A 14,423-nucleotide genomic window follows, 5' to 3' on the forward strand; every position below is an offset into this window, starting at 1 on the left:
ACCCAGGCGCCCCACAACCCCAGTCTTAACGGAGGGACTGCTGAATTGCCGACTGCCTTCCCATCATGTCTTACCTTAACTCAGCTCATTTCTGTGAACAGTGGGCTTATCTGGTCTATGGGCAGGGCGATTTAATCTCAGGCAGAAAAATCTCACAAACATTTCAGAGGAAAGGGGGAATTTCAGTTCTCTTTCCTCCACTGACCTCTCTGCTCCCCGATGGCCCCTTCGGGAAGAAGGAAAGCCATTTTCTCTGCTCCACGGCAACTTGAAGAGTTGGGACGGGTCTCCCTTCCCTCGGCTGTAGGACTCCCGAGGTCTTCCGTTTTCTCCCTCCTATGGGGAAATGAGCAACTTTGTTTGGAGGTGATTGAAAGACACGCAAAGTTTGTGAGTTTCAGAAAAAGATTAGAATTTATTGTGGAATGTAGCATCCATTTGCTGTTCCTGGGGTTTTATAGTTAGCTCTTTAAATAGTTTCGTAAGTGAATTAGGCACTGACAAGCCTTCACCCCTGGGAGTAAATTCTCACATACCTTTTACAAATAAAAGTATCATAGAATTCTCTTTTCCTCTTCCTCTTCGTTCTTCAAATCTGGCAACAACTAGTTAATCTTGAAACTGCCAGAGAGATCGTTTCTGTGTTCCACTGCACCTCTGGGAGAAGAAAGGAATCTCCTCTTTTTGTCCATATGCTGACAAAAATCTCCTAATTTCAGAGGGCAATGATGTCACCAGCTAATGAGCAAAATATTTCTTACTAAACAGATGAGTCCTTCCCTGATTCCTTTGTGAAATAGAAAAAAAAAAAACCCTCACAATGTGTTTCATATTGACTGTAGTTACTCTGACAACTCATAAACACTTCAAAATGTAATTCTGACTTCTTTAGAGAGTGAGACTAATTTTTTTGGTAAACAGAGAATAACCCGTTAATCTGACGCCTGTGACCGGAAGGCCCCCGGCCCCCCCCACCGGCCGCGCGCCATGCCGGGCCCTGATGACAGGTAGTCCTTGGTGCTGATCTTGAACATGCCCAGCAGGGGCCAGTGTACTGCCCCCAAGGCAGGGAGGGACCTGGAATGTATCACTTCTTGGACCCGGGGAGGGTGATCAGGCACATCAGAGAGATTATGAAATCGACTTGGAGGCAGAGGAGGGGCCTAGAGTTGCTGTTGATTGGTGTCACATGCTGTTGAGAAGGGCGAAGCGGCAGCCTACTCTCTTTGCTTGTCCAAGAGGGCAGGCATCTCAGGCCGTGGGGGGGGGGGATGAAGTGAGGCCCTGGGGCCATCTAAGGCTGGCCTGCGAGGATCCCGGAGGGACACAGAAATGCCCCCAGATACCCAGCAGGTGCCCCTCCCCTCAGTAAGCATGTCTCAGTTTTCCCTGCCAAAGGTGAGTTCAACCACTTTTTTTTTTTTTAATATTTGTTTTTGAGAGAGAGAGAGAGAGACAGAGTATAAGCAGGGGAGGGGCAGAGAGAGAAAGAGGGAGACACAGAATCTGAAGCAGGCTCCGAGCTGTCACAGAGCCAGACGTGGGGCTCAAACCCACAAACCACGAGATCATGACCTGAGCCAAAGTCGGACACTTAACTGACTGAGCCCCCCAGGCGTCCCAGGTCTCCCACTTCTGAATGCCCGCATCTCTCTGTTCCTCTTCTGGGTTTCCCGCAGCTACTCACGCTAATCATGCTTCTGAAGTTCTCTGTGGGGTCTTTCTCCCCCAACACTTGTGGATTATAATCTTTGTAGCTCCAGGTAAAGTCCATTTCAGTTCCTTGCTCCTTTCTCATGCCTCAATTCAGTGCATCCGTCCATTGATTTCAACCAGGAAATATCCATTTATTACAGACACAGATGCTATTTTGAATTGCCTCACTGTAAAAAGATATTGAGTGTTGGCAGTTGTGTAAGTAAATAGGCACTCTTTTTATACTACTTGTGAGCTTTGAAAGTAATACAGTATTTCTTCTGACCAAAGTGTCTCTACATATCCAAGGACTTTAAACTATGCCCATCATTTTACCCATCAATTCTACAGTCTAATTGTTCTTCTAAAAAGAAGAATGTGTTAGATGTGTTAGACATTTTACAACAAAGGGGGCGCCTGGGTGGCTCAGTCAGTTGAGCGTCCCATTTTGGCTCAGGTCGTGATCCCATAGTTCGTGAGTTCGAGCCCCATGTCGGGCTCTGTGCTGACAGCTCAGAGCCTGGAGCCTATCTTCAGATTCTGTATCTCCCTCTCTCTCAGACCCTCCCCTGCTCACGCTGTCTCTCAAAAATAAATAAAAAACATTAAAAAAAAATTTTACAACAAAGTTCATCAGAGTCTTGTTTATGATCTTGAAAAATTGGAAACATTCCACCATCTAATGATTCAGGGCATTAAGAAAATTAGGATAATTTCTGTGAATACTACTGAATCCTTACTGTATTGTTTGCCAGATATATGTTGACATAAGAAAATGTTCAAAGCGGATTAATTTAAAAAGCAGATTTTAGAAGAGTTTGTGCAAGTATCCGTGGGGGGCTTCACGGTTTCTCTAAAGGAAACTTTCAGAGGCAGCAGTGTGGTGTGGGGGGCGGCGCCTGGAAGCTGCCTACTCCTACTGTGTGTTCTGCTCCTCCTGTGTGTGCGTGTGAGGGGGTCCTGGGGACCCTGGTAGTGACCGTGGGACATGGGGCAGCTGAAGGTCACAGACTCACACTTTTTTTTTTTTATAAGAAGCAAAACAAAACATAGAAACCTACAGGTATGTAGTGGGTGTGTGCTCGTGTGTGTGTGTGTGTGTGTGTGTGTGTGTGTAAAAAGCAGGAGCATAAAAACCAAAATATGATTAATTTTTTGAGTGTGGGAGGGTTCAGGTAAGTTCTTTGCCTCCTTCTGTATCTACATTTTCCATATTTTGTAGTTGAAAATGTGTCGCATGTAATCAGAAATAAACATTTCTTGAAATGCACATGCAGAGATGAACAGGACAGTGGCCCTGCTCTTCTCAGTGACACGGTGGTGACCAGACACTGGGCTGAGTCCCAAGACTGTGTGTGCTCTGCAGCCACACAGCTTATGGAAGAAAAAGAGGAAAGCCAGGAGGGCTTTCCAAGGGAGGTGACTGAAGGGACCGAATGTCGAAGGTCGGGTAGGAGGAGATGGGGTGGGCAGAGAGAGTCCCAGGAGAGGAATCTGCCAATGCAGATACATGAGAGAGGGAAGATTCGAGATGCTCTGAGGAAGTTGAAGGATGAGAACCCAGTGCTGTGAGAGACCTTTCCACGTGGTGTCTGCATAGAGACTCATAGAAACTGGAAGTAAGGGCAGGGTACCAACCATGCGAAGCCCCCACACCTCTCTGGAATGCCTTTGGACTTTACTCCGAGGACCCAGTGGACAATCCCTTAGAATGGGAGGCAGATGAGTTCAAGCCCACTACCCAAGGGCAGGATCAGTGCTGCCCTTCCTTCATAAAGTGGGTTCCAACTGAACCACCCTCTCCCAAGTAGCTTTCTGGGGTGGCCTGGCCCAGCCTCATCATTTCAATATCCCATAGTTGACCCAGATCCCACAGCAGGGGCTGGGAACAACGGGGCTGGAGAGTCTAAACGTCTTCGTTCGACATTGGTGACACACGTTTGCCGAGGACCCGCTGTGGGCGGGGCATGCGTTGGGCACGGGGAGTATGAGGTGGACCTTCCTGTCTTCTGAGAGACGAGCTGTCTTGGATGCCCGTGTCATGGCCAACATTGAGTTCCTCCATAAAGACCTGAATTGTCCTCTCAGAGTTGTGGCAGCGACAGCTAACAGGTGGGGGGTGCGGGGGTCAGGCCACCAGGAGGACGGGCGGGGACGTGTGCTTCGCCCACCATCCTCAAAGAGCCTGGTGCAGCCAGGGCCCGCCTTCCTGAGCATCTCACACTGACACAGCGTCACTGCCTCACGCTTGGGCTCCTCTGCAGGCTTATCACTGCCCAAAACCACACGCTGTTCACAGGTGACATGAAGGGGCTCTGAGCCTACCTTCGCCAGGTTCCAGAATTCTAGCTCCTCATTCGGCTCAGAATCTTTTTTGCATCTGAGCAGTTGTTCAGACCCAGCCTCAAATGGCCACATCACCAGCTTCCACGTGTTTTCTTTGCCGTTGCTATTTTTTTTTAATGATTTATTTATTTTTGAGAGAGAGAGAGAGAGAGCACATGAGCAGGGGAGGGTCAGAGAGAGAGGGAGATACAGAATCTGAAGCAGGCTCCAGGCTCTGAGCTGTCAGCACAGAGCCTGATGCGGGGCTCAAACCCACAAACTGCGAGATCATTACCTGAGTCGAAGTCGGACACTCAACCAGCTGAGCCACCCAGGCGCCCCTGCCTTTGCTATTTACACAGCACCTCAAACAGCAGCTTGGAAGAAGTAAAATTGGCCTTGTTTGAATTCCAATCAGCGACAGACTGCAGATGTCCTAAGTGCTTACTGAGTGCCACTGGTAGATTGTGCAGACGCAAACTTTTTTGTTTGTTTATTGAGAGAGAGAGGGGACAGAGAATCCCAAGCAGCCTCTGTGTTACCAGAGCAGCGCCCGACACGGGGCTCCATCACACGAACCATAGATCATGACCTGAGCTGAAAGCAAGAGGCAGACGTTTAACCAACTGAACCATCCAGGCACCTCCTGCCACCCTGACCCAAATTTTAAAACAACAGTTTAAGATAAATGTTATTAGATCAAATTTGCATGGAGAGAACACTAAGACCCATAGAAGTGAAGTGATTTGCTGGAGGAGTTGGAAATCCAACCCAAGTTGTTCTAGCTCCAGAGTCTTTTGGCTTTCCTCTTCTGTCTACCCCACTTGCACTGGGGCACTTCCTTAGTTGGTGCCAAGCAGCAAGGAGGTTCAGCCGAGGACTTCTGCTGACAGGTGTAAGGAGCTCTATGCATAACGTCGCATGCAATGTGGTTGACAGTCTTGGGTGAAGAAAGCTCATGTCCAGGTTGGAGGTGCAGGAGCAAAACCATGAAGTTTCAGATTCTGCTTCTGCCATTGGCTGTCTGTGAAATTGGGTTAAATGTGCAAATACTTCGCACGGTGCCTAGGATTTATGAGCATACAGTAAAGACAGGTGTTGGGCGCACAATGACAGAAAAGCACCGACTATAGTTTGTGGCACAGGTGGGCCCTCAGATGGCAGCAGGGGAGGGGGTGTCCGTGAGGCCAGAGGCAGCATCGGTGAGTGTGTTGGCAGAGCTGGGCACTACGGGGAAAGTGTAGCAAACCCTTGCAGGGAGAGATCATAGGAGGGGACACTTCCGGGGAAGAAAATTGCAGTTCTTGTTGAAGAATGAGAGATGCCCTCCATCTGAGGGAAGGATTGCAGGCCAGACACCCAGGAAAAAGAGATAGTTGGGGTTCCTGGTGGCCTATGGCATTGGCTGGGACCTCTTCAGCATGGGACAAAGAAAATTGTGTGTGTGCATGCATGCACGCGTGGGTTGTGCATGCGTGTGCGTGTGCATGCGTGTGAGATGTCCTACCGCATACCTAAAGGCCCACACAAGGAGAGAGACACCTTGGACTGGGGGGAGCTAAGGCAGCAGGAGCACGGGACTTACCCAAGTGGATGAATTTACTTCTGAGATACAGACATAACTTGCAACCCACATCGTGGAGACTCCACATGGGTTTTCCGTCCTATCTTGTTCAGATGATGTTCTATTTAAGTGACAGCATGTGCCCCCTCACTCCCCAGACACCTCTGAGAAAATTAAATGGTCATCTTGCGACACAGTCTCCGTGCACACATTTCTAGAAGGCAGGAGAACCCAGCTGCTCTGAAATGATGATTGAAACAATTTGGTAAGACCATTTTAGAAGCATCACCTGGGACAGGAAATATCTATGCTACATTTACTTGAGTAGTTAAAATAGAAAAAAGGAGTGGGGACAGATAGAAAGTGACAAGTCCAGAAAAAACCAAAATCATAAGTTTTAATTCAGTAATTTCAAAAATAGCCATTGGAAGGTGTCTATTTTCAATCGAGACTACTCCCTTCAGGGGATGTTTGGAGGAATATTTGCGAACGAGATCTTTTTTAAGTTCAGTCACTTGTAAGGCTTAGTCCTTGTCCCGGATTTGCTCAGATTCCCGCGTTCTTTTTTTCTTTCTCTGGAATTCCATAGACAGTAATTAAGGAACTGGAGGCCAGCGGGAGGTCAGGGAGCCTTCGTCAGTGAAAACAGGGATTGTTTGCCACGTACAACACTCCCTTTTTTCCTTGTGGTGAATAGGAGATTTGCGTAGAGCTGATGACTTATGCCTTTCTTACAAGTTATGCAGTTAGCAAGCGACTGGGGAATCCGTCAGCAGGCAGAAAGCGGCTAATTGAATCCAGTGTCTCCACTCTTCCCTCCTTCGGATATTAAGCTGTGCTGGCGGAGCCTGTCTGATCATGTAACTCCAAAGGAACATGCTTGAGGAGTGGCTGATCCTCACTTTGAGATCACAGAGTTGAAGGGACAGGAGTGAAGACGCTCTCAACGTGGGGAGGGGGCGGGGGTACCAGACCTGCTCGAGATTGCCCCTCAGGCCTGCTAAATGCCGAAGCCGGTAAGTTCGCTGGATGTGTTTCATGTGAAATGGAAAGTGCTTTCTGTCACTGCAAGGAAAAGCTTTTTGACTGCTCCGGGCTATGACGCTTGCCTCTTTTCTAGTCAGATTCTTCGAGGTTTGTCCTTCCCTTCTGCACTTCCCTGCCGTGCAACCCCGAGCTTTCCTTTCTAGCACGCTCACCCAATAAATAAGGCATAGCTTTGGGGGGAGAAGAGTGAATTTTAATGTTGAGAAGAAAGTGATTCTCGAGAGACTGAGTGTGCGTGGTTGGAGCCCAGCTGTCAACCTGGAGGCTTTCTGTGTGGTGGACTTGACTGCAGACAGCCTTGCCTGATGTAGCTTTTCATAAACCTGCAGCTGATCGGCTTCTTTCGCCTAAAGGTTTATGCCACTGACAAGCGTAGACCAGACCGAGTTAGTTGAAGCGTGTATGTTTCATTCTGCACCCAGTTGACCAGGAACTATTGTGTGAATTTCACAAGCAAAGTACATTGCCAATTTCAGAAGATTGCAGAAATGCTTAAATACCATACAGTGTTGTGAGTGTGTGGCTCCAGGGGAGATAAACCGACTTAGTCTGGCTGCTAATTGGGACAGTGTGCTGAGTGTTCGGAGCGGGGGAAGCAAGCTGAGCGTGTTTCTGCAAAAGGCACAGTGGTAATCCTGTGCTCACCATGGGCTCCCGCAGGCTCTGGTTGCTCCTTGCAAGTTCGGTTTAACTTTTATTACGGCACAAGGCTCCTGCGGCTGCAACACTGTGCCGGGTGGCTTTTGGAAAGCATTGTGTCACGGCGCATCTTAGTTGCAGAACCGTTTGTTACAGGGGCCAGGGAAGTATCTGGTACCCACCTGCAGGGACAGGCTTGGGAGCACGGGGATGCTGCTTTCTCGTTTGCTCCGGCACACGAACTTTTCTATCCACAGATGCTATTAATTGTATTCCCTTTTTCTGATCATCCTGAATGTAGCAGTGTTATGAAAAGTCCTCCACCCTGGCTCCGTGTCTTTCCTATTAGAACATTGCAGATGTGTCAAGGACGCACATGTTCCAAAAGAGGCTGAGAAGGAAGGAGGCTCCACCCTCCTCTGCCTGCCAAGTGGGCCCCACAGGCTCCTCATTCAGCACCCTGGCAGGCGAATGGTGTACTATCTCTTTAAAGCAGCTCTCGTTTTGTGCCTTGGCTTGGTCAATTTGTTATGGTTTAAAACTGTGGAGCCAGCTGTCTGTAATCTGATGTAATGTTACCATGGAAACCAGAAATGAAACACTTAAGCATTCACCACAGAATTACTACATATAGCATTAGCCAAAGTAATTAAAAGTTGAGCCATATGGGCTTTCTGGTGGAAAAATCTGCAATAGAGAGGCTTAGAAATCAAATGTTTCTATTTACAATCATGTAAATCCACTTTTCCAACCTCCTTCAGTGGAATAAATTAATTGCCTTTTTCTAACTAACGTTGGGAGGTGAGGAGTTTTCTACGGATGATTGCATTTTCAGTGTCTCGCTTAGAAGATGAGCAGATTAAAGTTTCCTTTTAGTACTGTGACCTGGGGCCGGGCGAGGAGAGGAAGTTGCATAAACATATACTGCTGTATTTCACTTTAGTTTCTTTAAAACCTGTTCTCTAATTGTTCAGTTTAATTCTAGGAGTCTGTTTCTTGGAAACGACTATTCCTTTCATATGTACTGCCGATTTCCTTCTTCTACGAAAGTTCCTCTGGGTGCACAGATTTCTTTGCAATGTACACACAAACACTTAAACAGTGTTTTTTTTATTTTAAATTCTCACATCCTCATCTCTGGGGGTGTAATTTCTGAATAAAAAGACATGACAAGTTATTTTCAGCATTTGGAAAGTGGCATATGCTTATTTAAAAGGAGAAACATAAAATGAGAATTTAAGCTTTATTTCCCAGTTTAAATGAAATGCATGCCTATACACAGTCTGTGTGAAACCAGCTGGAGAGAATTTTTTAAAAGCAAATATTTCACAAACTCTTTTTCCTCTGGACTCAGGAGGAAGTGAGAAGTCAACACCTCCCCATCAATAAAACGCATCCTTGGGATACACTCCAGTGTTGAACTGGGTTCAACTCCAATGACTTCTAGGCTGACTCAAGGGGGGATTTTCTATTTAAAAAAACCAACAAGGTTATAAAGATAGAAATCTGTGACATTTTTCTGCATGTAAATTGTGCTGCATCTGTCTGGCTTTGTGTCCAAAGCACAATAATGAAAAGTTACTCGTTGCTGTGATTTGTCATTTGTCAGTGGCAAACACCTCCAAAATATTTGTTTGTTTTTTTTTTTTTTAGAAAAATAAAAATAACATTAGTTCATGGTTCTAAAGAGCTCCTCTTTCTCAAAACTAGATGGAGCATATGAAAGCAATTAAACAAGTACCTGGAATACGTACTTTTTCACTCCGGTGAATCAGGGCAGAGAAAAGGAGGTTTTTGCCTTTAATTATATTACCCTGATTTAACTATTTCGGTTTCTCCCTCAAAAGTTCCCTCTGATGGCACATTTGCTACATACTTGTCTTTGTGGAATGCACAGACACACACACACACACACACACACACACACACACACACACACCCCGCCACCAGCAACCACCAACCTAGGTACAAGGTGTATGTACACAATTAATTTTCATTCTGTAACTTAGCATCCTTTGTCTTTGTTCATTTCATTTTCACTCAACTTCAGAATTTTTTTGAAATTTTATTTATTATTTATTTTGAGAGAGCGAGCATGTACGAGCAGGGGAGGAGCAAAGAGAGAGAGGGCTCTCGCCATCCGTGCAGACAGAGCCCAGCACAGGGCTTGATCCCACGAACCGTGAGATCACGACTTGAGCTGACATCAAGAGTCGGACCCTTAACCGACTAAGCCACCGGGCACCCCATTGACTCTGGAAGTCTTATGAGAGTGACAGACATGTTCTAGATTTGTCCCACTGGAATCTAATGTTGATTCTTCTATTAGAATTGCTTAGCTTTTGAGATTCCTCTCGAAGGCAGAGTATTCTCAGCGTGTGTGTGTAATCCCATGCACTGTGGCTTTGTTCAGGCGCTGATGACCTACTGTGAGAGCTAACCACGTTTCCCATTCCCCTGGTTGGCCACTTCGACCGTTTCATTGCGCATCAACAGTTCAGCCCAGTACAAGTGAAATTCATACCAGACGATACCATGCTGTACCAGAAGCCGTACTTACCAGTTCATTTGAGTTTTTTTTTTTACATTTTAAGTTTGAGACCAAACACATCAGGCCTAATGGCCAGCAAGCAATGTATATGTACCGTCCTTCGCCCCCATTACCTGGGGGTCCAATTTCTATTCCCCATTATCAAGTAAGCAGTAAGTTCACTTTAATTCTGAAAGGGATAGGCAACACTTTATCTAGGAATTTTAGAGAAACTGGATACAGTTCACAGAAGGGAAGCCTGAGAAACCCCCCTGTCCGGATGACTTGCCACATACGGGTTATAATAATTATTCTTCAGCGGGTGAATGGTTTGCTTATAGTCATGGAGGGAAAGTACAGTGGCCTTATGCTGGGAGCCCCGGGGTGAGGACAGAGGCCAGGAACGGGGTTGTATTTATCGCTTACGTAGTGCCACAGTGCTCCAGAAATATTTGTGGACTCACAACATGCTGCACAGTTTTTCTGCCTAAGTAATTCACAGAATCGCCACCTCGTTCACCCTGTAACAACCCCCTGCTGACTCTTGCGTCCCCATTTGACAGTCAGTGGAAGTGGGCTGATGGGGAGCATTTCCTGGAGCGGATGGGAACGTCTTCCCGTTCGACCAGTTGTTCCGAGATGTGGGTTTTGTGTTGTGTTGTTCGTGTCAGGCCTTCCTGCCCGTACTGCTTCCTTGAGCTGGGTGTGAGGATGGAGGGAAGAAGGTTGGGGCCGGGTGGTGCAGGATTCCCCGGCGCTGCTCCCAGCCCACCCGGCGCTGCAGATTTCCTCTGCTTTTTCACATTCTGAGCAGATAAAACAGGAAGCTGCATATTGACTGCTGGAGCGGACTTGGAAACGAAAACCTCATTTTGTTCACAAGGAAAGGATTGTCTTTCGCTGGGGTCACTGCTGCGGAGGGAATTTTTCTCTCTCCCTGTAATGTTTGAGACTTGAGGGAAAACAGCTGGAGTCGCTGATCGCTGAAATGGGCTGCTGGGGAACATGCGCTGTAGAGTATGGCGGAAAAGGTCAGCTTTTTCCCTTGTCCCTCGTGGAGGAATGCAGGACCTGCCCTCACGCGCGCCCTGTGAGCTCCCAGAAGTTTCTGCAAGAGGCGGAAGGCATGGCCGCGCTGTGGCAGACGGATGTTCCCAACGAATGCGAGAGAAGGCGGGTTTTTGCTTCTCTTCCCTTCTCCTGCCCTGCTGGTTTTGATTTTGGGGGGAGGACTGGAACAAGTCAACAGCATTTTGGTTTGGAGGATAGTTGATGAGCACACTGAGAGGTCCTGATGGGCCAGACAGAGGAGAGCCGGGCCCAAACCACAGCCGCGGGACTGGAATTACAGGCCCAGCCTTGTGGACAGGGCCCTGTCGGAGCTCTCCCAAGAGAGGACTGGGAAGGAGCCGGGACAAAGCACCGCACACTGGTCAGGGGCCCGATGCGCCGGTGAACTCGGCCTCAGGATGGTATGTGGGGCTTTGGGAACCTGTGGGGCCAATCGGTTGGCGCCCCCAGGTTCAGCTGCTCCCCTGCCCACGTTCAGACTGGCCCTGAGCCCCGGGCGGCCCCCAGCGGCAAGAGCCGAGCCCTGGGACAACTCCCTGATTGACTTTTCCTTTGTTTCTTTGCCAGTCAAGAGAACAATCGGATGATGAGACCGAGGAGTCTGTGAAGTTTAAGAGATTACACAAGCTGGTCAACTCCACTCGCAGAGTGAGAAAGAAACTGATCAGGGTGGAAGAAATGAAAAAGCCCAGCACCGAAGGTAAAAAAAAGAAAAAAAAAAGCACACATGCTCACCCTGCTTATTCTAAAGTAGATCAGCCGGGATCAGCTTTTCAGTAGAAAAGGGGTATGATTTCAAGTGGAAAACAGATGCATCCCGGCCAAGGCTGGCAGAGAGCGCATGGGTGGATGTGCATGTCAGCCAGGCATTGCTCAGCATGGTATGGGCCCTGGAGTCCCGAATTTGGGGAGCTTAGTGATTTCAGTGTTACAGCAATGGGAAATGGATAGAATGTGACAATGAAGTCTTCTCACGGTGTGGCATGGCTTTAATTTTGAGCTTACATCATTTATATAAACTTTATTGTTGAAAAAAAATTTTTTAGCGTTTATATGTGAGAGAGAAACAGAGCACAACCATGGGAAAGGCAGAGAGAGAGGGAGGCACAGAATCCGAAGCAGGTTCCAGGCTCCCAGCTGTCAGTACAGAGCCCGATGCAGGGCTCGAACTCATGAATCGTGAGATCATAACCTGAGCCAAAGTCAGACGCTCAACTGACTGAGCCACCCAGGTGCCCCTTATATAAACTTTATAAATTTCTTCCTGGCTTCTATGACCAAAGACTGGTTGCTCTTGCCCACGGAATTTAGTCTAGATTTGATATATATCCATCTCAAAGATCTAACAATTAAGACACTTAATAATACCCTTTCAGATCTCTGAGGGATGATTTGTTCTTCCTGTAAACAGTCTCAGGATTCCATTCAGATTGGGCTCTAAGGACCTTCCATTCTAAGTGGATCTTAAGAGCTATCTTACTGGCTAAGCTGCTTGTCAGATGAAGCAGTAATGTCAGAAGGGGCGTGAGCTTGAATTTATTGTAGTGAATAGTTAACCTTTGGAGGGTGATTGTGACAATTTAGATCTCAACCATATCCGTCTCTCCTGTCGCTAGCAGTGTGCATTTGCAGCATCCTGTCAAATTCTTCCGAAAGGATGGAAGAAAAGAATAAGGTTTCCCATTTGGGAAAATAAGTGAACTGGAAAAAAATACTGGAAAGAATAGGTCTTATTTTTTGAAAAGCACATTACTTGTTAAAATGTCACATCTACATTTTGAGGAATTTCAGAATTTTAACACATAGATTTGAAAATGATCAGTGAGAAGCCTTTTGGTCAGACATTGACATGATCAAGCTGTGGGGAAGACCGGATTTCCCCTTATTTACATAGACCAGTGTTTCCTGTTGTTTTTACTGCTGTTGTTAAATTTCTCTTTGCTGTAATTACGTATCAGTTTAAATCCCTTGAAGAAATACTGAAGGTGAGGGGATTATTATGGGGAGGTGGAGGTCAGAGAAGAAGAGAAAGGGGGAGGGGAAGGGGGGTGGGGAGAACTGTGCTTAAGGGCAAGTTCATAGAGTTGTGTTGAATTCCACGTTTTGTTTGGGTGTCTTCTTGCGTGGTAATTCTGTTTGTCTTTGGGTGCAATGCTGATTTTATATTTGGCTGTTTCAACACTTGCTCATCGGTGCTGGTTTCCACAGTGCAGAACACAGCCTGATTTCCTCTCACTGGGAGCTCTGAATGAAATCACACACATCCTGTCAGTTGGTAATAAATAGAAGTAGAACCGTATGGAATTGCTGTCATTCAACCTCGGGCACTGCATTTTATTATAGTTTTAAATGTTCATTTTGAGAGAGAGCACACATGGGGGAGGGGAAGAGAGAGAGAGAGAGAGAGGATCCCAAGCAGGTTCCACACCATCAGCGCAGAGCCTGATGCAGGGCTCGATGTCACAAACCATGAGATTATGATCTGAGCCCAGTGCTTAGCTGACTGAGCCACCTGGGCACCACATTTTAAAACACACCTTGCATACTTGGCAAAATCAAATCTCAAAGATAGCAAATAGATTGGTGGGTCTTGTCCACAAACGAGATAAAACGAGGCCAGTACCCGGCCTGGGGCCCCCTACCTGACTGCATATTCATGCACCATCGGCCTATGCGTCGGGCCACCTTTTCTACTAGACTAACATCTGTTAACAGCACAGCAGTATTCTATTTGCATATTTATGTCAGAATAAATGAGTTCAAGTATCTCTGAGAGACCTAGTTGGAAAAGGGGAAGAATATACCTAGAAAAGTGACTTTAGGATACAAAGTAGTCATTCAGTATAGCCCTTGAACTATAATTAATGTGTCTGGATTGTGTTCCAAGGATTAAATGAGCCTGAGTCCCAAGTAACCTCTGGTGTCCAATGAGCCGGGGAGCAGGGGTGCCACTAACAGGGCTTGTGGGTACTGCCAGCTCAGGGCTGCCCACGAGACCAGACGAGACCGGAGCCCTGTTGGCCGAAGAGCTGGTACGGCCCTTGCCTCTGCAAAGCGGGGAAGATTCACATCCCCGATAACCCCTCCCTTTGCCGCCTCTGGATCTTCAAAGAGTTCAGCCCTTTGACTTCCCACATGTCTTTGCCAGTACAAAGTTGTCCACTTCCCTCAACACTTTAGATTTTATGTTCCTTTTAGTGTGTCCTCCTCCGAGTAGCCGCCAGGGGCAGGCATTAATAACACCTTCGTTTCACAAATGAGGGGGCTGACACACCAAGAGGTTAAATGATTCACCCAAGGTCACTGAGCCGGCTGGGAGAAGGCCCAGAATTAAGTCTGGACAGCCTAGGGCTTCGCTGTGTTCCCATCTACCCCCGCGCCCACCCCCCTCGTCCCCGCCGAGGCTCTGGAATCCTAGGGGAGCCATTGAGAGTTCAGTCTCTCACCTGGTCTCACCCTTGTGACAGAGTTTCAGGTCCTCATCCAGGGCATGGATGACCCTAGACCGTACTACATGGTGGGCCAGGTCAGTGCCCTCCTTCTGCCCGTTTC

General features: G+C 47.3%; 1 protein-coding gene across 2 annotated transcripts in view; it reads left to right on the forward strand.

Moving 5' to 3' along the window:
• Positions 1 to 14,423, forward strand: part of SASH1 (SAM and SH3 domain containing 1) — a 191,289-nt gene that overhangs the window by 135,152 nt on the left and 41,714 nt on the right. For both annotated transcript variants that reach the window (XM_029943868.1, XM_029943869.1), the window contains exon 9: positions 11,439 to 11,571. In XM_029943868.1, coding sequence (XP_029799728.1) covers positions 11,439 to 11,571 — 133 coding nt within the window. The remainder of the gene's footprint in view (positions 1 to 11,438; positions 11,572 to 14,423) is intronic.

This window comes from Suricata suricatta, chromosome 7 (assembly GCF_006229205.1).
Source record: "Suricata suricatta isolate VVHF042 chromosome 7, meerkat_22Aug2017_6uvM2_HiC, whole genome shotgun sequence".
Taxonomy (NCBI): Eukaryota; Metazoa; Chordata; class Mammalia; order Carnivora; family Herpestidae; genus Suricata; species Suricata suricatta.